This window comes from Leucopleurus acutus, assembly GCF_964270905.1.
Source record: "Leucopleurus acutus genome assembly, chromosome: 3".
NCBI classification, from domain to species: domain Eukaryota; kingdom Metazoa; phylum Chordata; class Mammalia; order Artiodactyla; family Delphinidae; genus Leucopleurus; species Leucopleurus acutus.
Window position 1 is genome coordinate 145,258,544 of NC_139145.1, and position 26,397 is coordinate 145,284,940.

At 49.3% G+C, this 26,397-nt stretch overlaps 1 protein-coding gene across 3 annotated transcripts; it reads left to right on the plus strand.

The window, feature by feature from the left end:
• Window positions 1–648: 648 nt before the first annotated feature.
• On the plus strand, window positions 649–26,397 carry GDNF (glial cell derived neurotrophic factor; the record flags this gene model as incomplete). Of its 3 annotated transcripts, none has more annotated exons than XM_082835359.1 (3): window positions 649–685; window positions 5,687–5,863; window positions 25,913–26,397. In XM_082835359.1, the coding sequence occupies 2 exons, from the start codon at window positions 5,713–5,715 to the stop codon at window positions 26,395–26,397; spliced, it is 636 nt and encodes a 211-aa protein (XP_082691485.1). The 3 variants fall into 3 exon arrangements, with proteins under 3 accessions (XP_082691485.1, XP_082691486.1, XP_082691484.1); XM_082835360.1 differs by having other exon boundaries at window positions 5,687–5,785; XM_082835358.1 differs by lacking the exon at window positions 649–685 and adding an exon at window positions 3,900–3,933.

Below are 26,397 nucleotides of genomic sequence, written 5' to 3' on the forward strand. Positions count from 1 at the left end.
GCCTCGGGAGCTCGGGCGCCTCCTCACTGTTCTCCGTTCCCTCCCCGCCGCCGCTGACTTTAGACCCCTCCCTTCACGGGGCCCCGCGCCTCCCCACCCCCACCCGGCCCCCCGGACCGGGCTCTCAAGGACCAGCCTGCGCTCCTGGCGCCCTCATGTCTTCACGGGACTCTCGGCGCCGGTTGACGTGGTGTCTCGTTCGGATTTCCAGGCCAGACCTCAGCTCCGGCGGCAGCATCAGCCCGGCGCGTCTCGTGCTCCCAGGCGCTGCGCCCCGAGAAGGCGCAGAGCGCGGCCGCCGCCGCTGAACCGGCCGCCGCGCCCCCCGCCCGCGCAGCCCGGGCTAAAAGCGCGGCGCGCGCAGCCCTGTCACCCCCCACCCAAGGCAGCGGCGGCTGCTCGGACCTCGGCTTCTGGGGGTGCGGGGAGCCGGCGGGGGAGCTGTCTGCATCCCTCGCCCTTCTCGCGGCGGCGGCGGCGGCGGCTGCGGCGGCGGCGGGAGCCTTGGCCGCCGCCTCCTGCGCGCCCTTGCTGCCCCGAGCAGCCCCAGGATTGCGAACTCGTGCCCCTGACCTATCGGGCGGGGCTCCGCCCTCCTGCCCTCGGCCCGGATGGGTCTCCTGGCTGGGACTTGGGGCACCTGGAGTTAATGTCCAACTGGAGGTCTGCGGAGACCGGATCCGAGGTAAGCAGGGGAGCGGGCCTGGCGGAGCGGGCCTGGGGGGAGCGGGCGGGTGGCGCCTGAGTCGCCAGCGGGTGCGTCGGCCTGTGCGGCGCTGGAGACAGAGGGGGCGCGGCTGCACCCCAGAGCAGGCGGTGAGACTAGAAAGAGGGGACACTAGAAGGAACCGAAGCGCCGAGAGGGCAGAAGAGAGAGAGAAGTGGAACCGGGGAGAGGCTGGGTTTGCGGAGGGGCAGGTTGCCTTTCCTCGTGGGCAAAAATCTCTGGTGCCCCTGCTGCCTCTGGACCCGGGCATATCCGACAGGGGCAGTTTCCCTCCCCGACTCGGCGAGGTGCTCTTCCGTCAAGTCCCGGGAAGGTACGGGACTGGAATCGCCTTTGAACCTACCACGACCAGAGTTGGGTTCTCTGTGGACGCGCAGCTGCATAGATATCATTAACGGGAGTGTAACTGGGTTTGGTCTGTTCCAAGGGAAAGTGTAGGCCCCGGGAGGGACTGCTGCAAAGGTGCTGAGAACCTAAAAATAGAGAGCTCACCTCCTCCGGCGCGATCTTGCAAATCTACATTCCTAGCCCTGGTCGGAACCCGGTTGCTGGCACTGTCCTAATGCCCGATATCCCACCTCACCATCCCCGTCAAGCTTAAGAGACGGGCTTCCTGAACAGTCCAGGACCAGGGCCTCCGCCCCGAGCAGACTCTTGAACCTTCTCAAGGTCTCCCCTAAGCCATCTCGGTGATGGGTTGAATGACTTTCGTCTGTACTCTGTGCCACCTCCCCCAGTAACACCCCCGCCACCACCCTGGCACAGCCTCAGGGCTGATTTCGCTGTCGTTTGGTTTCCAGACCCACCGGGTGAAAACGAACCCTCTTCGGGGCGGGGAATGACTCCCGCCGGAACCCCCAGCCTCCTGACGCCTCCCTAGTTTCGGGGCTGGCACACGCGCCCTTAGAGCCGACGTGCGCGCCCCGGGGGAGCTGCCCAGCCCCGCGCTCGCAGCACTTTTGCTCATTGGTGGGGACAAACACAACTCTTCCGAGCCCTGCTGCGGATGTGTTAGAGCGCACTTCACTCTTCCGCAGTATATTTGGGGGGGAGTATAAGTGGTTTACAGTGTTGTGTTAGTTTCTGCTGTACAGTGAAGTGAATCAGCTATATGTTTACATATATGCCCTCCCTCTTGGACCTCCCTCCCCGCCCCCATCCCACCCATCTAGACCATCTTGAATATACACTTAAGTATCCCAAGGAAGAGATGCTGCTGCTAACCTGACGCACGCACCTCTTCCCGCAAAGCCCTGGAAGAGGGAGCTGCTGGGCTTCCGCCCAGCCGCGACCAGGTCTCGCCCTCACAGTTTCGCCACGTCTTCGCTTCGGCAGGGTTCAGGGACAGTGTCGCCTTTTCAACAAGTGTCAGGTGTTCGGGGAGCCCGCTGCGTCGCCAGCCCACTCTCGCAAAGGGTTCGGGTGCCCCTGGGTCTGGCACCCGGCCTCGGGCCCTTTAACAGACAGACCCCTTCCCAGACTGTCTGCAGAAGGCGGCGCTCATTCTTTTTCCTACTCTGGTCTTGGGCCCGACAGAATAAGTCCTCCGTCCGTCCAGGACACAAGACACAGTTAAGAAAAGCAGTTCATCTTTTCAGCAACTTCTGTCCCTATCCCAAAAGAAAGCCCCCGAGTTACAGCACGCCGCCACCCACCCACCCCCGCCACCCTTTTCTCCTCCTGAGACCTGGATCTCGAAGGCAAAGGCTAAACAAACCTCCCAGCCTGCCAGACACAAGAAGGCGCGGGGGCACTGGCGGCGGGAGCGCTCACACGCGCTGAAGCTGTCACTGTGACGCGGGGGAGGGGGGGAGTTCAAAAAGCAGGTTGCCGAGAAACCAGCTTAAGTGAGGTGGGTAGAGAAAAATTAGTGAGGATGAAGAGGGCTAGGAGCCTGAAAAGCAGGGATGCTCGTGAGGACATCCGAAGTTCGGGGGGGGGGTGTAATTTGCATTTGGGGAAGGATTGTAAGGGGAGTGCTCGTTCATCGGTTCTATGCTTAAAATGACAACGCAGCCCCAGCCGCGTGGGCGCTCCAGGACTCCGGCGGTTTCTGGTGCCCTCTGGTGCTGGGAACCCAGAAGCGCCCCACGGCGAGCGGCGGCTTCTGCCGGCACTTTTGGCTCTTGGGACGTCCTTTCCGCCCTGGACTTGGGGACCACCAGGTGCCGGCGCCCGCGACGCTCCCCTTTTGCCCTGCCGGGCGCGTAAGTCCTGGGCGTAGAGGGGAACCTGCCTGTAGGGTACGAGGACGGGTGCGGAGGCACCTGGCGGAGCCGACTTGAGGAGAGCTTGGTTATCGCACGTGGCAGCGCGTTCCGCAATTCGCGCTCGTAGCAAAGGCGGACAGTTGCGGCAGAAATACGTCGGACAGATGTGCTTTAAGAAAGCGATAAAGAGACCATCAGGGAACCCGCGGGGTGTGGGGGGGGTGTGGGAAAAACCTCTGCGTGGACCGCTGTGAATGCGAGCCGCCGGATTCCCTCCTCTTGCTGCGCCAAGCAAACACCGGGAACTAAAGAGCCGCTCCGGCTGCAGCCTGTCCCGGCGGTGCGCAGAGGGAAGAATGCGCCCTCCCCGTCCGGGGGAGGTGGGAGAGCTCTTTTCGTGGCCTGCGCCGCACCCGGCCGAGGGCGGGAACCGGAGTCGGGAGCCTCCTTTGGCGAGGCGGGGAGTTTTCCGCTGAACTCTTTTGCCAGCTTCGCCACACTTCTAATTGAGGATCTCCACGTCCAATTTAAAAAGCCCTCCGTCGGCCAAGCAGGAAAAAAAGGAAAAACCCTCTTAATGCGGAAGGGAAATCTGGTGCCTCTGTCGCTTCCTGCTGGCGGCCACCGCGATTTGGGATAGCGCATTAATCCCGCGCCTCCCCGCCCCTCAGGGCCGCCAGCCAGTTCGCACGCACCCGCGAGCGGGCCCTGGGCGAGGGGGCGGGAGGCCTCGCGTTCCCCAGTCCTCTCTGCTCGAGCGCCTCGCTGGGCTTGTTTTGCACGGCCTGGGTCAGGTGTTGCCTGGGCCCCCGCGCCCCAACCCAGAGCCTTTCCTTTTCCCCGGGTCTGTAAATCAGCCAGCGGGGCATGGGGCGCCCGGAGCTGCAGGTTTTCGGAGTTCCTAGTCCCTACAGACTCCCCGAGCCCAACAGCTGCATAGCGAACAAACAGACGCCCAAAGGATGGAAAATGCATTCGCCTCCGCAGCGGTGGGAGGTGGCGGTCGAATGAAACGCTTCCCCGGGTGGCCTGCACCGGAAGCCGGGCGGGAGTTCTGGGTGGAGATGGGGGGCGGTTGCTGGAAGGGAGGCGGGCGCTCCTGGCTGCTAATGGAGAGGAAAGGGGCCAAAGTTTTTGTTTTTACCTGGAAACTCTTACTCTCTCCCACGGAAAAAGTTCAAGGAGATTTTCCTAAGAATCCCTTTTATTTGGAGGAAAGAGGGTAATCAGCTGCATGAGTGTCGTAGCCCTTGGAAACTGAACACTGGCATTGGGAAGGCACTGGGTCACACCGCACCCCAAGGCGCCCGGGTCTCCCGCCACCTCCTAATTGTGCGGGGCTTGGCCCCGAGTTGAGGGGGCCTTTTTCTCACCAGCCCCCTGCTGCGTGACCCTCCTTTCTAGGGGTGTGCGGAGGGACAGACCAAACGGAGGCCCCTGACTCAGAGGACCTGAGCCCCACCGCGCGCCCTTTCCTGGTCTAGTCCTTCTGGTGCCCGTACTCCTCTGTAGCGTCCCGGACCGGGTGCAGTTGTCCAGGAGTGACTGTGACCGGGCGTGGGGAGCTCGCAACTCCTCTGTGAGGGGAAGGGATTTAAGGCCAGAATCTCGCAACACTGCAAAAATAAAGAGGGCGTTCGGGGACACCACGAACATTTTCAAGACAAAGGCAATCCCTACCTAACAGTAACGCTAAAGCACTTATTGAGCGCTTACTTTCTGCTTGGCTAGGCCTTTTCCTGTGTTAATATTCATAACCTTAAGAAATGGAAGTAGTATTTTAAACCGAGTTGAAGCTTTGAGAAGTGAAGTAACCTAACTCAGATATTCCCCGGACAGCCCCAAAGTCTCCAAGTCCCTACTAACTTCTTGTTCCGACGACAAAACACTAAGTTAAATGGGAGGAGGAGGAGGAGGAAGAGGAGGAGGAGGAGTAGGGCTTCCCTGGTGGCGCAGTGGTTGAGAGTCCTCCTGCCGATGCAGGGGACACGGGTTTGTGCCCCGGTCCGGGAAGATCCCACATACCGCGGAGCGGCTGGGCCCGTGAGCCATGGCCTCTGAGCCTGCACGTCCGAAGCCTGTGCTCCGCAACGGGAGAGGCCACAACAGTGAGAGGCCCACGTACCGCAAAAAAAAAAAAAGGGTGGAGGAAAGCTTGGGCGAGGTTAGTGGTGCCGCTGAGCCTGCCTCCGCCTAGCTGAGGGCAGGATCAGGACCCCCCGGCGGTCCCGCACTTGATTTTATTCCTAAAATAAAAGGCTGGTCTCTTGCTTGGGTCCAGGGCTTTTCCCCGGGGCCTGTGGGAGCTGCTGGACGGGGCGGGAAGCACAGGGTGAGGGTTGCCCGGTCGCCCCCCAGGAAGTGGGGGCCGGGAAGGGGGGGTTTGCGCGCCAGTGCTGGTGTCGTCGTGTTGGTACCGGCGGGGGCAGCGGCGCTGCTCGAAAATCCGACCCCTGGGATCCGGTGGCGGAAGAGAAGGGCACTTGTGGGATGGCCGCCAGGGAGGCGCACCCAGGAGCGGGGACGAGCAGGCGGCTGGGAAGGAAGGAGGATGTGTGTGTGTGTGTGGGGGGGGGGGGTGCCCAGGGAACCGCCGGGCTGCCGCGGTCCGGGAGGAGGGCGGTGCCGAGTTTGGAGGGGAGCCCCGAGGACCCGCCGGGCAGAGGCGCCTCGGGCAGCGCGGCGGCCCTCGGCGTCCAGGCCTAACGCGCTCTCCCCGGTTCTCTCGCCCGCCCGCCCGCCCGCCCAGGTGCCGCCGCCGGACGGGACTCTAAGATGAAGTTATGGGATGTCGTGGCTGTCTGCCTGGTGCTGCTGCACACCGCGTCCGCCTTCCCGCTGCCCGCCGGTAAGAGGCCTCCCGAGGCGCCCGCCGAAGACCGCTCCCTCGGCCGCCGCCGCGCGCCCTTCGCGCCGAGCAGTGACTGTAAGAACCGTTCCCTCCCCGCGGGGGTCACCCCACCCGCCGCTCGCACGCACCCCAAGTCAGCCCCGACCGCAGTGTGGCCTCCCGACCCAGGGCAGAGCCGCGCTGGCGCCGACGCCCCCTCGCGGTTCGTAGCCACCGACTGGTGCCCCAGGACCCCAACACCTAGTCTGTATGTGGCACGCGCTGGTTTTGCCCCGCACAGGGGCAAACATTTTTCTGCTGCTCATTTAGCGTTCTGAGGAACAGCTGTTTTCCCCAGCAGTACCACCACCACCACCGTAGGAGAACACGCAGTTGTCCCCTTTCCTCTGCTTCCCCACCACACATATACACTCCCCCGTTTTTTTCTTCCAAAGCCCTCTTTCTCTGGGTGTGCCTGGCTGTGCTGAATTCTGCATCCTAAACTGCCCTTGCAAGGGAAGAGGCTGAGGTTTCACAAAACCAAGCCAGAGTCGGAGAAAACACAGAAGGGCCTTGATTTCCAGAACAAGCATCTGGGCAGTGTCAAATCTGTTCAGAAAAGTTCCAGTTCTAGAAAGACAACGATACATAGTGCTAGCTGGGGCTAGGGGGAAAAGAAACAAACCATCGTTCACTCCACACATGACAATGTTAACTCTTAAGAAAAGACCAGGTTATTAATATTAGGAAATGAGTCTGTGATTTGCCTCTCAAAAATGTCTTAGCAGTTTATCAGGGCACGTCAGCTATGATTTGATATAATTTACCCTCTGCTCTTGAGAAGTTTATCTATTGCATAAGGCATAGTATGCTTCATCACAAGTTAGATTATTGGGGAGGTATGTAGCTAACAAAGGTAGCAGCAGAGAGTTTGCACAACCCCAAACTAAAGCAGTAGTGAGCGTCACCATAACCACTCACCACTCCCGTTACCCTTCAAGCTATTTTGCATTTGAAACATGCACAGTAGAAAGGGTCCCAGAGTCAGCTGTATGCTAGAGTCCCCCAAACCTATGGCCTTGGGCTAAAAATTGCCCAGGAAGTGTGATGTGTTTATCTTATACTTAATTACAACAATTAAAGCACCATCTTCCAGAAGTCCCAGGGAAAAGAAAAAGTGCATTTTTCTAAGGCAAATTAAGACTTCAAGAGTGACTTAGGGTAGGAAAGAGAACACAGTTGATCCCTTGAAATTGAAGGAACTGTTCCAAGAGTTTCTGTCCATTAGTTGTATAAACCTATTTTTAAAGGCTTTGGTTTCAACCTCGAGTTTCCATCTTAGCGTGTACAATGTTTCCATCTTAGCGTATACAATGTTTCTGCAGTAGAAACTTAAAATGCCCTTTAGTGCCATTGTCTTCAGAACTGTACCCATGAGGGCTGAGTAAGTGGCTTTTCATTGGTTCAAGCAGCCTAGATCAGAGGAACAGGAACACAGTGGAAGGTAATAGTTTTCTAACCAAGACATTCTAGAGAGAAAAATGACTGTGCCTGATTGTGAGGCTGATTAATTCATGGAGGTTTAATTAGCATATCAGTATCCTGTCTACCTAGGCTTATTTAATGCTGGCTCCTGGTGCTGGCTCTGCTTTGGGCTAATTCTGTGACCTTGGACAAATTACTTACTACAGAACTCAATGAACGGTTTACAGCTATACAGTAAAGGAAGGCCTTTCCACTCCAAAATGCCAATGACCGTGAGATTGACCCCCCGGAACCCCCCCCCCCCCCGCACACCTGCACACTCCACCCTAACCTTCCTTTGGGAAAAGACTCATAAGAAAAGACCCCTGCTCACTGGACTCACCTGGGGAACTTTAATGACTGTTGATGCTGGGCTCCACCAGGAGAGATTCTGATCTCATTGGTTTGGGTCGTGGCCTGGGCATCTAGATATTTAGATGTTCCCCAAGTGAGTCTAATGTGTAGTCAGGGTTGAATCCCTATGGCTTGATAATACCCTAAGAAAATCCGTGCCTCATGTAAGGTACAGGCAGTCACAAAGCAAGCAAGGTAGCCGTAATCCTACTGACGGACAGCGGTAGCTGGGGGTTCTGGGGAAAGGGAGATCACTTCCCTTTTCCAAAGGTGACGCTAAGTCATCAATGGACAAGATTCTGACCACTGTGCTTACATTAGAACCAGCAGAACACAACTGATTCTGTTTTACCTATCGGAAGACCCAATAGATCCTTGAAAGAGAAATGTTCCCAAAGAGAAAGTGAGCTGTGTTCTAAGCCAAACTGACTCCTTTCCAGGTATGTTCAATTCGGTAGCAAGCTGTCAGTGCGGGGAAGGAGGAATAATGACAATGTGCAGACTTTGAACACTCAACCAGTGTCAACATGCTGACATTTATATCCTGCACTGTACGCCATGCAACTGGTTAAGGCTTATGTAGAAAAACATTCAGTCACTCGTTTCATTTGATAATAGAAAGTACCGTAAATACTGGTACCCTCTTCTTTTCAAATGCTTGTAACTTAGTGAGTGAGCAAAGGCTCGTTCATGCCACCTTGAGTCATTCTGTGCTGTTTAAAGGGGGCTGGACTGCACCCTGTCCACACACACACCTTTGAGGTTGCGTGTATTTTGCTGGTTCCAATATAAATGAAACAGCCAGAATTCTGTTCCTACCATTATCATGAGCTGAACCAACAAAGTAGAATTCATAACTGGCTCACTTGTTTGCCTAGAGGTTGACAATAAAGTTCATGGACTGTGGCTGCCTCCTGTAGCAACTTTGAACTTGTCTAAACTCAAAGACTTGTGATTTTCCTTTTGGGGCGTCCAAGACTTTTCCCTTTCACTATCTTTGTTTTTTTTTTTATTTTGCTTTTTACCCATATCTTCTCCAAAGGGCGATTAGAGCAGGCCTGAGGCATCTAGAAAGCGAAACTAGAAGGTGATACGCACAGATGTCATAGCATTTTAGAGCCCAAAGGTACTCCTATGGTCCCCAAGCCTAAAGATGTAAAGCAGCTTGTCCAAAGTGCCAGAGTTCCATGATGGCAGGAGGATGGTTTTTAAAAATTTGTGATCTAAAAGCACGTATTCATTCAACAAGTAATTAATGTGTGCCTGTATGTGCTAGGCACTGTCCTAGGTGCTAGGGAATCCTTGGTACACAGGCAAAAGCCCCTGTCCTCATGAAACGTACTCTCTAGTAAAGGTACAGTGTGCAATTTGGTAGCTTTGTAAACTAAAACTAAACATGAAGAACCTTGGGCTGAAAAGGTGGGCTTTCTATGTGACCGGAAACCAACTAGAAGAAACACTGGGCATTCTTAAATTATTGCAGGTAATCCACAATTTATTGTAATCTAATGGGGTTATATTCCACCAGTTTGGTAGCAAGTCACACATTTTCCTAGAGAAACCATCTTACAAATCAAGCTATCAAGCTCCCAGACTAGCCCACAAAAATCTATGTAAACCCTGCTAGAACTGATATATAATTCACCATATTATTGGGCTAGAGCCTCTTCCCAGGTTGCCGGGTCCCCTAATCTGCAGAAGGAGGGCACAGAGCAAATCATGGAGTTTCACTGAGCAAGAGCTCACGTTCACACATTCAGATCAGTCTGTGGTTTGGATCCCAGTCTTGCCACTTACCCAGCTGTTACTTAACAGCTCTTAAAGCGCAGTTTCCTCATCTGTAAAATAGGAATACTATTCATCCTGCCTCCGGGGGCTGCTGTGAGAGTTCAACGAGATAATGCTTTGTAAAACCTGTGCCCCATAAACAACTATTGTACTTGCCACCCTCCTCCTTGCGGCATGCACCCAGTGAATGCCTTTTCTCCCGACAGACTTTCACTTCAGCCCCTGCCAAGCCATTGCTCTAACTGGTGGAATTTCAAGCAGCCCTGACAAAGCATGGAGAGTGAAAGAAATGCAGGCCTTGCAGGGAGGCTATTTTGGGCCCCAGAGACAGTCAGTTGGTCAGCATGTAGGCGGGCCAGTCTTGCCTGGGATTCTGCCCCCCGGGTCAGCTCCCCCTGGCTCTTCCCAGGTTTCACAGCTCCTTCCCTTCCCCATTCTCTGAGCCCACATAGTTCCTATGGAATTGTTCCCACCAGATTCCCATGGTCATGTTAGGAAGACCCTCTTCCCCATGGGAAGAAGGGGATCAGGGCACACTAAGATCCTTACAGGTAGGTGATAAGGGGGCTGTGGGTTGGAGGCTCCCTGTCTTGAGATAGAGTATTTCTGTTTTAAGTGATCCCACCTGGATACTTAAGATGTGTCACAAACTCAGCAAAACAAACTGTTAGTGAATTTAGTAAACTTTCAGCCCATGGTTCTTTGGCTAAGAAAGCTTCTAGTGCAATAAGCTGGTTAAATTTTAAGCTTTCAAATCTAATGTTGTGGGTTCAGAGTTCAGAATAAATAAGTGCCGTCCACCTATTGCTTCTTCTTATTTTAGGGACTATATGAATAGATGATACTGTAATAAAGTCCCTACACTGAAAAAGGGCTCTGCCACTTGGGATGGGGGTCCTGGAATCAGGAAATCGCATGTCAGGCTTTTAGGAAGCACTGATTTCTCACTTGAGATGTGAGACCAACATCTCATTCTGGCCTCAGTCTGAAGACCTATTTCAAACTGTTGCTGTTTAGAGAAATCTATTTCAGGCCTAATTTGAATTGGCCAGTCGTAGGACCTTAGGCCGATCCAACAGCCAAAGAATTATTCTCGAAAGATTCTACTTTCACTGATAGAAAAATAAAAGCTATCTGGCATTTTCCCCTCCTAATGTCCCTTTCATCTTTGTTTCTTTAGCACTTAATGGTCCATAGCCCCTTTATTCAATTAAAACACATATTCTTTCATTAATCACTTGAGCTCAATCAGGAAGCAAGTATTAAATATCTTTCATGCTCTAGGTGCTGTGTGGGCATCTAAAAGGCAAAATTGTGAACTTAAATAGCTTATGATCTAGTTGTAAACTACGGATAGGCCGATGGGTGGGTGGGTGGGTGGACTGTCAGTCCGAGAGATAGCTATGTCTACCAAGGCATGTATGTTAGCTGTGGTCATGGTAAGAATTCCTAGCAATGAAGTCATTGGGATTTGGAGATTATAGCAGGAAAGAATTTGGGGGAGAGGGGGGATTTGAGCTGGTACTTGAAAGATGGGTATTAGGAAAGGAAGGGAAAGGGAAAAGGGCACATTCCAGACAAAGGAGGAGCATAGGCAAATTTGTGATCACGATATGGGGAAGGGGCAGGTGGTGGATACAAGGAGGAGGCCAGACGAGTCGCCAAGTACTGAGAACAGGTGGCGGGAAGTAGTGTGAAATTTAGGATATCTCTGTAGGTGATACCCAGATTATGAGATACTGTAAAATCCAGGAAGAGAAGGTGCTAGCTCTGTCTCTGATGGCAGCAGGGTGCCGCTGGAGTGTCTCAAACAAGCAGGTGGCGGCGAGCAGGGTCTCACTGCAAAGCCTTCTTGCTGCAAAACTTACTCAAGTCCCAAGCTTCACGAGTCTATAGCGTAGGCATAGTTTTCATTTTGAGTGTGCCCTTATTTTTAAAGTGTCTAGGCATAAGCACAATTGAATCAACCTGTTAATCCTCAAATAAGTGAAGAGCTACAAATAAAAACTTAAGTTAGTATCATACAGATGAACGTATTTATGAAACAGGTGTGTTAGTTTCTACTTTATAACAAAATGAATCAGCTATACATCTACATATATCCCCCTATCCCCTCCCTCTTGTGTGTGCCTCCCACCCTCCCTAGCCCACCCCTCTAGGTGGTCAGAAAGCACCGAGCTGACCTCCCTGTGCTATGCGGCTGCTTCCCACCAGCTATCTACCTTACGTTTGGTAGTGTATATATGTCCATGCCACTCTCTCACTTTGTCCCAGCTTACTCTTCACCCTAGCCATGTCTATTACAGGATGTTGAATATAGTTCCCGGTGCTATACAATAGGACCTTGTTGTTTATCCATCCTATATATAATAGTTTGCATCTGCTAATACCAAACTCCCAATCCATCCCTCCCTCTCCCCCCTTCCCCCTTGGTAACCACAAGTCTGTTCTCTATGTCTGTGAGTCTATTTCTGTTTCGTAGATAAGTTCACTTGTGTCATATTTTAGATTAGATTAGATCCCACCTATAAGTGATATCATATGGTATTTGTCTTTCTCTTTCTGACTTACTTCACTTCTTATGATAATCTCTAGGTCCATCCATGTTGCTGCAAATGGCATTATCTCATTCTTTTTTATGGCCGAGTAGTGTTCCATTATACATATATATATATATATATATATACATACACACACACACCACATCTTCTTTATCCATTCATTTGTTGATGACCATTTAGGTTGTTCCATGTCTTGCCTATTGTGAATAGTGCTGCTTTGAACACAGGGATGCATGTATCTTTTTGAATTATAGTTTTGTCCAGAAATATGCCCAGGAGGGGGACTGCTGGATCATATGGCAATTCAATTTTTAGTTTTTTGAGGAAATTCCATACTGTTGTCCACAATGGCTGCACCAGTTTACATTCCCACCAACAGTGTAGGAGGGTTCTCTTTTCTCCACACCCTCTCCAGCATTTTGTTATTTTAACAAATAGGTTTTGCATATTGTCCTAAAATCAAGTAGGTTTGAGCTATACTGGACAAGAGGAGATGTCATTTATCCCCGTTGTACAGATGAAGCAATGAGACCTAGAGTTTTGCTCAAGGTCACAAATCCAGTAAGTGGTGAAGCCAGCAAACCTCAAACTTCTAGTCCCAAAGCCAATAATGCTGCCTTAACACAGACTGCTCTCGTATTAGTAGATTAAGAAAACACAAACCTTGGCTTGCTAAAAATGTATTCACTAACTGAAACACGTATTTCTAGGAAAATCAATGAGCAAACTAATAGCAAGAAGCAAGGAATATTATATTTCCTTGAGGCCCTTTCTTTGATCCCTGTTTGGGGTGCAGTGGGCCTGGGCTCATATTATTACTGGATATTTCGAAGTCTAAATCAGGACATTTTAGGGAGAGAAGCATGTATTTCTCCGCACGGTCCTATAATATCGATGCTTTTTGCAGTGAGGGAAGGCTCCCTAACTCTTCGGGACAAAGTGAGGTCTCCTAGAATGCTTGATAGGCTGATGGCATTTGGGAGGCCTTCGAGAAGGCACTTGCCCTCAGGTGGCTTCTGTTCCACCCAGGGAAGGAAGCGTCCACTTGGGAAACCAAGGGTGACTGCACACGTGCCAGAGTGATGGCCTCTGTGGGAACAGGAGTGGGTGTGCACACACAGATCTTGGGTCACTATTGGGAATCAACTGCTTAGCTCAGTAGAGACAAAACCCACTTTTGTATGATTGTATAACTGAGCATGGTTTTTTAAAGTCTTCAAACTTTTTTGCTTGCAAACCTACAAAATTACGTTGAAAAACTATTGCACACTTCTAAAGTGATATCTGCAGTTTTATCACAAGTTTAAATAGTTGCAGCAGATGTAATTTCCAGCCCATTTGGGAACTAGATATGTGCTTCAAATCTATTTTTGGCAAAACCTTGGAGCTGCAAATGTAACTTATGCAATTCGTGGAAAATTATCAAACAAATCAGCTCAAATAAGTTTAATTGTTGGTCAGGAAAGGTCCAACTTCATTTTCACTTCAAATGCACATGTTAGTATACATCCATGACAAGAACCACGCCTCTGGATCCTTATTATAAGATGAATAGATGGATGGGTGGATGGACAGACAGGCAAATAAAGCACCATGCCTTGCCGTGAGTGCCTGGACAGAATGAAATATGGAACCACCTACTTTGATTCATTCATATGGGACTTTTTAGTAAGTGTTCATAGTACAGTGAACACCCATGTCCCCTTTTCACCAAGACTGACCTTTCATTAGCATTTTGCTTCATTTTTTTTTTTCTAAACCATTTGAGAATTACTTGCAAACATAACAGTCAGTAGTTCAGCATGAACCTTCTAGGAGCCAAGGACATTACCTTATATAACCACAATTCAGTTATCAGTCTCAGGAAATGTTAACATTTACACAATACTGTTATCCAATAGGTAGTCCATATTCAGATGCCCCCAATTGTGGCAATAATGTTCTTCATAGTTTTTTCCCTTAATTGAGAGTCACAACTTGCATTTGATTGTCATGTCTCTTTATTCTCCTTTAATCTAGAGTTAGCTCCCAAGCCTTTTTTCCCACAACGTTTTGAGAAGTCCAGACTGTCTTGCCTGCTGTCCTCCAGACTGCCCTTCGGTTTGCATTTGTGTGATTCTTTCCACATGATTAGATTTAGGTACACATCTTTGGAATCCTAAGTTCATGATGACGTGTCCTCACATCATGAGTCACCGATACCAGTTTATCCCAAGGAGCCATGCACGCCTGAACTGTCCTTACAGGTGTCTATCCACCAGACAGTGCCTCGTGGTAAAATGAGTGAGACAGGCAGGAAGGCAGAAGGATGACTGTGAAAGGAAAACTGGCTGCAGGAGTATTCGTAGGTGGACCAGTCTTAGGACGCAGCGCATGTGGAATTTGAGGATCCGGACATTGATTCTCTTAAAACTACCCGTAGACTCTGTAGAAAGTCCTCATGTAGCCCCAGAGGGATACATGCCACAGTTTGAAGACACCCATCTATGCCATGGTGGACACAAAATATCGTTCATGGGCTGTGGAGTCAGCTGATGTTTGTGTGGTTAACTTGGGGGCATTTCTAGGAAGAGAGAAGAGGCAGCCCAGACTCCCAGGACAGGCCTGCACCTCCCGTCCACAGACCACCATGCCGGGGCCTCCAGGCCTTCTCCTCTGTGCGACATGCTGGACGAGCAAGGGGCCAGTGTCTGCGTCCCCTTTGTCCAGAGCCAGCAGAGTTAGTCTTCACGCCACTGCCTCCAATGGAATGTCAGTGAAGAACGGGCACAGACGTGAAAACCATAGGGACTTACTTTTGGTGCCATTTGTTAAGTACTTTCAGGCGCTGAACCGAAAATTTTCTTCCAATCCGTGTAACTCTCCCCATTTTCAGGGGAGATCGGGGCTGCACAGGGTCAATCAGCTTAACCAGACTGGACCCAGGAAAGCCTGAGGGAACACTCACTCTTTTGACCACATCACATGACCACTTCCTGCCAGCCCACCACTCTCCTACAGAACTCTTCTGGCTACGTCAGCGAGGAGAAAAGTCAGGCGTGGAGGTTTTGTAAATGCAGCTGTTTTTGAATGGTATGTCCAGCTAATTACCTGAAGAGTCTTCGAGATTCCAGTAAATTCATCCACCAAGGGGTAGAAAGTCCCTCCTCACATCTGACCACAGGAATCCATCAGGCAGGCTCAAATGATAAAGAATACTTTTCTTTCACCCCCTTTATTCTCCTTTCAGCTTCTTCATCCCTCCTCTTCTTGCCCAGGTCCCTCAGGCCCTTCGAGTTCCTTCTACCCACTTTTCAGGTGGGCGCACTGGGAAGGGCCCAGGGAAGTTGAATGCAGGACCCAGTGCAACCACTGGGGCCTCTCAGGCTGCAGGCAGGGCTTTGTGGGAAGGAAGCAGCCAGGTTCTGTTGCTTTCCAGGTTCCTTTGGGGTTTCCCCTCAAAAACCACCTGCCTCTGAGAACACCTCAAGGGATTATTTTCCCAAGGGGCGCTTTGTATGCGTCACTGTATTGGGTAACTTTCTCTCCCTCCCCTGTTAAGTGTTTTATAAGGGCAGTAGCAGGGCTCCTGGTGTGCACTCTAGCGTGAGGTGTTTACAGCTGGTTGGGGTCTGCTTTTAGCTCGCACCAGGTGTTCATGGATTAGCTAACAAATGGACACCCCATTGAGTGTTTTCCTGACTTAAAAGCAGAAGAATGGACCTCTTCCCCTCAGGGGAGCCATTCTGTATTACCATAAAATTATTAACATCACTATAATAGAAGTATGGACCACATAGGTGGAAATCAGAGCAGGGCAATTAGAAGCTGAGTAACAAAATGAGTGTAGTCCAGCTTTCTTGAGTGAGGTTTTTGGCTATTTGTATTTATAGAGTAATTTCCATTACAGTGATGACAAGTTTTCTCAGTTAAATTGTAGGATAAGTAGTCAAGACATGGTATAGCTAATAAGTGTGTGCGACGTTGGTCAAAGTAGGTGGAGGTGGTCACTAAAATAGCATTCTGGTGGGCAAATGGCCTTTAAAAGTACACCCAAGGCTTCTTTTTCTGTATTGTGAACTGGCTGGTCTTTTCTTCTGTCTTGAGAGGATCCAGAAACGCTTTTTTAAAACAACAAAACACTGGTGTTTTTACAATGCAAATACTTTTCAAATAAACCCATGTCATGTTTTATTGCCGGCAAACCACTGGTCATAGAGAGAATGCCCTGGTAGCTCTGGCAGTGGTCACAGTGACTTAGTAGATTGCCTCAGCTGGTGATTGTTCATGGGAGAATAGATGCTATGGACCCCTCTTGAAGTTAACCCAAGTCCGCTCTGACCAGGATGGTCTATGTAATGCTAGATGAATACTCTATCCAAAATAGGAAAGTAAGGGTGGTCGTCACATGACGCGAGATGCCTCAGCATTCCAGTACTTAGGGACCCATGGGTGCCTTATTTTAATTAGTTCAAATAAGTGGCAAAGTCAACACTTTTAAATAGTAGCAGATGGCAGAACTTCGAAGTTTTCAGAGAACTGCAACACGCTCCTGAACTAACACCACACGTTTCAGAGGTCGCTGAAGGTCAAATAAAAAACAAGCGTCAGCAGCCCCCAAGGCAAGCTGTGGGGCTCTTACAAGTGCATTAGGTGGCAGTTGCCGTGGATGATTCTAGCCTTAGAGTCCTAAGACCAAGCAGCAAAACCAGAAATGAATAAAATAGAGATTTTGAGAAAATGGCAGTGTTGCCATTTGGGTGAGGGAGACTGCAGGATTATAGCATGTTGGTGTCCGTGTCCTCTCAGAGGTCACTGGCTCCTTCTCTCCCTTTACAGATGGAGACTGGGGTGTAAGGATACCTCGCACTAGAACCTGGGTGCTTTGAGACACAAGTATAGGGCCCTTTCTACACACCTCTTCACCTCTCCTAAATAAGACGTAGGAAGATGACTTGATGAGTTGAGAGGCACTTGGTTATTTCAGGTGTAACCAAGACGTTGAACCAAGAGGCAAACGGAAAAGGTTGAGAACTGCTAGAACCTAAAATACCTCTTATGGGGTCTCCTGGGGCCCCTGATGCTGGCGGTTAGCAGAATGCTGCTGGGGCATCAGTAGAGGCAGTCCTCTCCCTGACGGGGGTGACACCAAGACTTAGACTGTCCACATCTTAGGGCATTAGCACTGGGGGAAGGCCCCCGAGAGGGGCTAGCCGACCTCAGAAGGGTTCAGTGACTAGTCCAAGGTCACAGGCTGGGCAGGGACTGACCCCAGACTGGAATCCCAGGCTCTGTCCTCTCCAGCTCTGCAGTAAGACTTTATCGCTTGGTGCCAGCGCGAGTTTGAGGAGCTTCCGGAGACGGGGCCTCTCTGTCTGAATCTGCCACCGCCCGTGGCTGCCGGTTTTCCGGTTTTAACTGGGAAATTGCCAGTTCTGCCTTAGGGTGATACGCCAGACCCAGGATGTGGGAGAGCTGCCCCTGAACGGCATGCTTTTCCCTTTCTGGAGACGATTTACTGTATTCTGTGGTCCACGGCAGCCTAACTTTAGAATCTACTCAGTGTGCCTCAGTTCACGCTGAACTTTCCAGTAGAAAGTGTATTTCTCACTTCCTGTTCTGAATGTGGTAAATGCGCGCAGGTGAAATCAGCATATCTTCCAGAGTAAGTTACCACGCACCCGGACTAGGCAGGCTGCACCGTAGAGGCATCTTTACTTAAAAACAGATAGGCAGCTTGGAGCCCTAGAGCAAGTCCGAGCTTTGAAACCAAAACCAGCTGAGTCTACATTGATGAGCCACGTGGCCTTGAGCAGATAGATATTTACCTTCTCTGAGCCTCAGTTTCCTGATCTGTAAAGTACAGATAAATAGGCGACCCCGGCTTTAGCCTTGCAGGGATGTTGTCAGGGTTAAAATTCACGCTGGGTGGCATCCATCCCACCTTTGCACTGGTCATACTAAGTGCATCAAGGAAGCTGTCATTTCAAATAGAGGATGACGCATATTCTTGGTAACGTGGGGAATTTTAAAGGTAAGACTCCATCATGTGGTTCTCATAATACTGCAATATTAGTGAAAGAAAATCATGTTCGTACATTATTGAAAAGTAAAAACAGCATTCTAAAGAATGACATTAGTTGGGAATTTTCTTGAGAGGTTACATAAATCTTAGGCTGATCTTTTCATGTAAACATGCACGTGTATATGTGTATATACACATATATGTTTGTATATATGTGTGTGTGTATACACACACACACAACTTCTCTTTTTTATATATTTGGTCTACAGAGCAATTTGTACTTTACCTGGGGTACAGGTAGGCAACGAATATCAGATTAAATGTCCTCCCCCCCGGGGGGGTGGGTTCCACGTGCCTCCTTTTGCAGACAGCCTTTCAGGAGAGGCTCTGCGGGCACAGCATCTCTGGCCTCACACCCAGGGTCTAGCCCACCTCAGAACTGGGCACCACCTGGAGTGAGGGCACCCAGGTGCTGATTGAAGATGTGCCTCTCGCCTGTGTGGCCTTGACCTAGGCAGTAGGTCACCCCTGCGGACCTCAGCGTATTAACCCTTGCCCTTCCAGTACACAGAAGCTGGATGCTTTCCGCTGGAGTATAGAGGTGGGTCCTCCCCAGAGCGAGAAACACCTGGGCCTCCTCTCCAGAGCCTCTGCATCCTTGAGGCTAGTTCTGGCTCCTGTAGGAGAGGCCCACTGTGCATGCTAGGGTCCAGCCCTCTCCTTGCTGGGGCCCACCCCACTCCGGGTAAGGGGTCACCTCCTCACTGCTTTCTACACAACCTTGTGCTGCCTCCCTCATGGGCCCACGGGTCAAAGACAGGCTGAAAACTGGCTTAGACACCCAGCCAGGCCGGGTGAGGAGGGGGACAACCCAATATGAGTATAAAATGACCCTTTGATTAAAATACAATTAACCTGAAAAAAATATATACATAATTAACCTGTACTCTTTTGAAGAGAAATCTGACATTTAAAAGAATACTTTGTCCGCTAAATACCAGCTTAGCCAAGATAATGTTTTGAATTATGTGCTCCTTGGTTCAGCTATTACAAGGAGTACTCCGAGGTCTCACCATTGTTGCTATAAAAACTCAATTAACTCTACCAGAGAGTCAATATCCCAGGCCTTTGTTCCTGAGGTAATGTTACTGTTTTCCCATAATCGAGGGGGGCAAAGTCTCTGCAGTGAATGGTTTGGTTTGTTCCCAGAGTCTGGCCCTGTACAAGGTTTCATTTGTTTAAATAACACTGTTTATACAAAGGACACATCAAAGTTAAAATATTTTAAATAGAATAATGCCCAAATATTTAGTTGCACCCTGAAGGATGACTTAAATGCATTTGAGCGTTTTGCTTTTTCGAAAACTTTAGCTTCTAGATGTCCATGTTTTCCCAGATCTAGCCTCCAAGTGGGTCTGGGAAATGGGCAAGTGTTTGACTTACTTTTTAAAAACGATGCTCCTCTTTTGTGCTTTGCAAGTGTTTTACTATCAAAGTTCATACTAACGAGGGCCATTTGTGTAGCTGACATACTGCCAAGCCCTTTATAGGATAAAGAAAGTGATATGCCATTAAGTCTTAATTTGAGGAACTAATCCAAACCCAGCCCCTTTGCTGCCCCTGGCTCAGTGAATTCCAGGAACATGGAGGCAGCTGGGGGCTTCTTGGTCCCCCGGGGAGTTTACTTGCCTGAGCCAGGTGTGAGGCTTCTGCAGAGACCCTAAAGATTGGCTCAGTGGGGGCCTGGCTCACAATGCCCCCGCCAAATGCCTAGTGTTGATAACTTGAGGTCTCTTTAGAAATGAACTCAGTCAGCAGCAAAAGGCCTGGGATTAGGAATTCAGTTGGAAGAGACAGACCAATTTGCTCTGTGGTTTGGAAAATATAATGTTGCCCTTTTCTAGTTTCCAAAATTCATATCCATGTAAAACTTTCAGCATAAATATGTATTTTTTCCTCTATTGTTCAAGAAGGAGAAGAAAGGGGGCAGGGGGGAATCCCTTCAGTTCAATAAGAATCACCTATGTCCTGAACCTGAGGCTTAAATAAACATTTCCACCTTAACGACAATGTATGAGGGAGATGTCCCATCAAAAGCAGTCCTCATTACCTACACTCTTTCTTTTTCTTTTTCTTTTTCTTTTTGGCTGCATTGGGTCTTCGTTGCTGCGCGGGGCTTTCTCTAGTACGTGAGTGGGGGCTACTCTTCGTTGCGGTGCGCGGGCTTCTCATTGTGGTGCCTTCGCTTTGTTGCAGAGCACGGGCTCTAGGCGCACGGGCTTCAGTAGTTGTAGCATGCAGGCTCAGTAGTTGTGGCGCATGGGCTTAGTTGCTCCGCGGCATGTGGGATCTTCCCGGACCAGGGCTCAAACCCGTGTCCCCTGCATTGGCAGGCGGATTCTTAACCACTGTGCTACCAGGGAAGCCCCTACGCTATTTGGTTTAACACATCAAACACAGAGTGACTGCTTCCCAGGTGCCTGGAAGCCTTTTAATTCAGGCCTAATGATCCATTCACCACCTCACCCAAAAGCATAAGTGGCTGGTGCATTCACACTGCTACATGCATCACCCCAAAAAGGCCAAGCAGAAATTAAAATAAAGGAACTAAACGTTCTCATAACAAAGGATAAGTATGTCCCAAACATTATTGAGGACTGCTGATACTAAAAATTTATTTGCTAGTTATCTGAAATTCAAATTTAACTAGGTATTCTGTATTTTATCTGGCAAGCAAAGCCAGTGGACAGAGTCATGTGGTCAAAATGTCTTAAAAAGGAGGGACAACATTTTTCCAGAACTTTGAAAGTGTCAGGCAATAAATAAGAACATTATAAATGCTGATTCAAAACGTCATTATAACCCTAGTAATATAAAATTATGTAATTTATCATGTTATATAAATTAATGAGTCTGTAAACCAGTGTACGTTGAACTTTTGTAAGTCAAATGTTTTCCCATTCGTTTATGTTAAAATTTTAGTAATATTTCATCCTCATTTCTGATTAATCCTCAGTTGATTCTCAATCAGTTTTAACTTCCATGTTCCCAGGTTCTTAAGTTAATGATCTATTCAGGAGTTCTTGAAAAGAGCCAGGGACCCCATCATGTGGATCCTTTTGTAAAACAGTCTCTTTAGAAATTTGAAGACTTTTTTTTTTTCTGTACTTTGACTAATCACCCCTAAGATACCAGGTTTAGAAGTTCAGACTTCTATTCAAGTATGGGTTTTTGAAACTGAGCACAGCTAATTTCCTCTTTTATAGCTTATTATTGAAAAAAAGTCAAAAATAGCATAAGCAACTCATTTTTCGAAATAAGTAGTTCATGTCTTTCTTTTTTTACATCTTTATTGGAGTATAATTGCTTTACAATGGTGTGCTAGTTTCTACTTTATAACAAAGTGAATTAGTTATACATATACATATGTCCCCATATCTCTTCCCTCTTGCGTCTCCCTCCCTCCCACCCTCCCTATCCCACCCCTCTAGGTGGTCACAAAGCACCGAGCTGGTCTCCCTGTGCTATGCGGCTGCTTCCCACTAGCTATCTGTTTTACATTTGGTAGTGTATATATGTCCATGCCACTCTCTCACTTCGTCCCATCTTACCCTTCCCCATCCCTGCGTCCTCAAGTCCATTCTCTATGTCTGCGTCTTTATTCCTGTCCTGCCCCTAGGCTCTTCAGAACCATCTTTTTTTTTTTTAGATTCCATATATATGTGTTAGCCTATGGTAATTGTTTTTCTCTTTCTGACTTACTTCACTCTGTATGACAGACTCTAGGTCCATCCACCTCACTACAAATAACTCAATTTCGTTTCCTTTTATGGCTGAGTAATATTCCATTGTATACATGCGCCACATCTTTATCGATTCAACATTTTTTTTTTAAGAACAGAGAAGGAAAGGAAGGGAGAGAGGGAGGGAGGAAGGATGGAAACTTCCTAAGGAGGTCCAGTAGAAGCGGTTCAGAGGGAACGACAAATTCAGATTCCAATACTCTCCCAGTCTTCCAGTCCTTCTTGAGAAAACGTTACTCCCCTGGAGCCAGAACCTTTCTGAATCCTCAGGATGCAGTGGGCTTTGAGAGCTGACACTTTAAAGCTGCCGGAAGCTGGCAAGGGAGTGAGCTTGCTTATTCGCTGCTTATGCGCTCGCAGGAGGGAGATGACTGTGCTGCTCTTCACACTGCGGCTGCCCGCCTGACGGAGGCTGTTTATTTTGGAGGCTTTCATTTCGTCACGGTGCGGTTCTCAGCTGAAGCCCAAGTGTCCCCTGGATAAATTAAGGACTCTCTCTTTCTCCCCCCATAAAGTGACCTAACTCGTTCAGAAATCATTGTGGGCCTCCAGGGACCAGATCCTATTGTAGGCACCTGGGCTCCACTGGTGAGCAAGCCATGCAAAGGTCCCTGCCTCGTGGAGGTGACATTCGCTCAGAGAAGACAGACAACAAGTAGTCAACATAAGGAAAGTTAGACAGTGTGTTGGAAGGTAGTATTATGCTGGGGAGGGAAGAGGGCAGGAGGTCTGGCTTTGGGCTCGGGAGGGATTGCATTTGAAACAGGGAGGTCAAGGTGGGGCTTGGTGGTGGTGACATTTGAGCAAAGACTTGAAGGGGATTGGGCGTGAGCCACTGGGTACTCTGCAGGAATGGTGTTTCAGGCAGAGAGGGAACAGCTGGCGCAAAGGCCCTGCGTCCCTGTTTGTGTTCTGATCTGTGTGGTTCTCAACCACGATGATCTTGCCCCCAGGGGACATTTGGCAATATCTGAAGACACTTCAGTTCGTCACTGTTGGAATGGGGCTGGGGGACACTACTGGCGTCTCCTGGGTAGAGGCCAGGGATGCAACTACTCATCCTTAAATGCTCCCACAACAAAGAATGTTCCAGCCCCAAATGGCAGTAGTGCTGAGGTTGTGAAACCTTGTGTTTGAGGAACAGTGAGAAGGCCAGAGAAGCTGGAGGGGGAGGCAGTAAGGAAGAAGGAGGTTGCATACGAGGTCAGTGGTAACAGAGGCTGGGACGCAGTGGGTGGCCAGGTCAGGGAGGGCCTTGGGCCAGTGTCGACTTTGGCTTTTATGCCAAGGGAAATGGGGAGCCATTGGAGGGCTTGGAGCAGAGGAGGGACATGAGCTGCGTTAACAGTTTTAAGTGTTGCTCTTAGAACTGCAACAACAGACTGAAGGAGGGTAAGGCTGGAATGCAGGGGCTCGGGGGCAAGAGGCGATGGGGCACAGACCAGTGGAAGCAGCTTTGAGAATTCTGTGCACAGGACCATCCAGTGCCAAATTTTAGGTTTTAGCTTTAGGGCAACAAGGTGATCTGGAAATTCCACACCATCCCCACTCTTTTCATTACTATATGTCATATGTTTTGCACACACACACACACACACACACACACACACACACACAGATGAGAGAGAGAGAGAGAGACAGAAATAGATATGGTTACGTTGCCTTAGCTGGGTTATGTTTTACACAACAGGATACCTGATATCTGTTTTAACAATTTGTTCATAACAAAACAATTTGACGTGGGTTAGGCCCAGTGTAATCCTTCTCTGCTTTAACATGGGCTTGGCAAAAAAAATTCCCTCTTGCTAACAACTCTTTTGTGGCATATTGTCCTAAGCCACATATAGCCCTAAACATACTAAATTACCTGAAAATGGGATGGAGAGCATAAAAGGTTGAGTACCTAATAAATGGGCGTTTGAATTGCTTTCCTCTTTTAAAAATGTATTCAGTTGTTCAAAGTTACTCTTCTCTTACTTGATCAGCCAAAGCAAATGCTTGAAACACAGCAGAAAACGCCACGAGACTGCAAATTCATGCGTTTGTCCAAAGGTCTCAAACATCGTAGAAGCATCGCCTCAATCATTCCTCCATGTGATCTCCCTAAAATGCACATCTCTTGTCCTCTTTGCACCCAGAGCCAGTGGGAGTCATGTAACAGCCCGCAGCAGAGGCTGGACACCCCCCTCCCACCATCTGCCCACAAACAGCGTCTCAGTCCATGTACTGCTATGATACATTTACATGTCATCTTCCATGTCCTGGCTATTGTAAATAGAGCTGCAATGAACATTTTGGTCCATGACTCTTTTTGAATTACGGTTTTCTCAGGGTATATGCCCAGTAGTGGGATTGCTGGGGCGTATGGTAGTTATATTTTTAGTTTTTTAAGGAACCTCCAACTGTCCATCAACAGATGAATTGGTAAAGAAGATGTGGCACATATATACAATGGAATATTATTCAGCCATAAAAAGAAATGAAATTGAGTTATTTGTAGTGAGGTGGATGGACCTAGAGTCTGTCCTACGGAGTGAAGTAAGTCAGAAAGAGAAAAACAAATACCGTATGCTAACACATATATATGGAATCTAAAAAAAAAAAAGAGATGGTTCTGAAGAACCTAGGGGCAGGACAGGAATAAAGACGCAGACATAGAGAATGGACTTGAGGACACGGGGAGGGGGAAGGGTAAGCTGGGATGAAGTGAGAGTGGCATGGACATATATACACTACCAAATGTAAAACTGATAGCTAGTGGGATGCAGGTGCATAGCACAGGGAGACCAGCTCGGTGCTTTGTGTCCACCTAGAGGGGTGGGATAGGGAGGGTGGGAGGGAGACACAAGAGGGAGGAGATATGGGGATATATGTATATGTATAGCTGATTTGCTTTGTTGTAGAGCAGAAGCTGACACACCATTGTGGAGCAATGGTACTCCAATAAAGATGTTAAAAAAAAGAAAGAAAGAAAGAAAATACATTAACTTTAAATACTCAAAAAAAAAAAAAGAAATATAAGGTTAAATAAAATATACGAAAAAAAACTTTTTAAATGTCATCTTGGGCTTCCCTGGTGGCGCAGTGGTTGAGAGTCTGCCTGCCGATGCAGGGGACATGGGTTCGTGACCCGGTCCGGGAAGATCCCACATGCCGCAGAGCGGCTGGGCCCGTGAGCCATGGCCTCTGAGCCTACGTGTCCGGAGCCTGTGCTCCGCAACGGGAGAGGCCACAACAGTGAGAGGCCCACGTACTGCAAAAAAAAAAAAAAAAAAAGTCATCTTACAGTATGACCATATATTTTTAAAGTCATGCTAATCCAAAGAAGTGGTAAATTAGTCTCTGTGTTAGTGAAAAGTAGGCTTAATGTTTTTTAAGGAAGCTCTAAAATACAGTTGAGCTCAAGAGCTTTTCATGTGATCTGTCAGAATGGTTCTCGTCCCACTCAGCTGAGCAGAGGTGCTAAGTCGGGGTGGATTTCAGGAAAGAGCACTCCTCAGTATTCCAGGTGAAAGCAGCAGTGTCTTCCAAGCCCAATCCAAGGTTAATCCTTTTTTCACCCTCTAAGACAGGGTTTCTCAACGTATGCTCCATGGACCACCCCCATCAGAATTTCTCCAGGGCTCGTTAGAAGTACAGATTCCTCGGCCCCTCCCCACGCTTCCCTTAAGGGTCGGGCTAGGACTCTGCATTTCCGTGAGCATCCCAGCACAGTCCCATGCACACTCACATTTGAGAACCACAACTGTAGGTTACGTTATTAGAACAAGAAGAAGGGGCCTCCGTCAGCATCTGCACCCTCAATACAGACGCGTTACAAAATGGCAGATGATTCCACTTCTAAGGATCTGTTTTCAGCAGGGAAGTGTGTCACGCCCCGTGTCAGTCTCCTCTCCCGAGTGGATGAACTTCCTTCCGCGGAGTCTTGGAGGGTACCTTTCGGCCTGTGTCCTCAGGGTCGGGGCGGACGGGGTGACATAGGTCCCTGAGCTGGCAGTCTCCCCCCGAGGCCGAGCTTGGCCGCCTTTAGGAGACACTGGGGTCTTGGAGCCTCCTCGAAGCGGTCGTTGCTGTTGTCTCACGTGACCGTTTCTGTTTTCTTGTTGCACAGCAAATATGCCAGAGGATTATCCTGATCAGTTTGATGATGTCATGGAGTTTATACAAGCCACCATTAGAAGACTGAAAAGGTCACCCGATAAACAAATGGCCGTGCTTCCTCGCAGAGAGCGGCACCGGCAGGCTGCAGCCGCCAGCCCGGAGAGTTCCCGAGGGAAAGGCCGGCGGGGCCAGAGGGGCCGAAATCGGGGGTGCGTCTTAACTGCCGTGCATCTGAATGTCACTGACTTGGGTTTGGGCTACGAAACCAAGGAGGAACTCATTTTCAGGTACTGCAGCGGCTCATGCGATGCAGCCGAGACAATGTATGACAAAATATTAAAAAACTTGTCCAAAAATAGAAGGCTGGTGAGTGACAAAGTCGGGCAGGCGTGTTGCAGACCCCTCGCCTTCGATGACGACCTGTCCTTTTTAGACGATAACCTGGTTTACCATATTCTGAGAAAGCATTCCGCCAAACGCTGTGGATGTATCTGA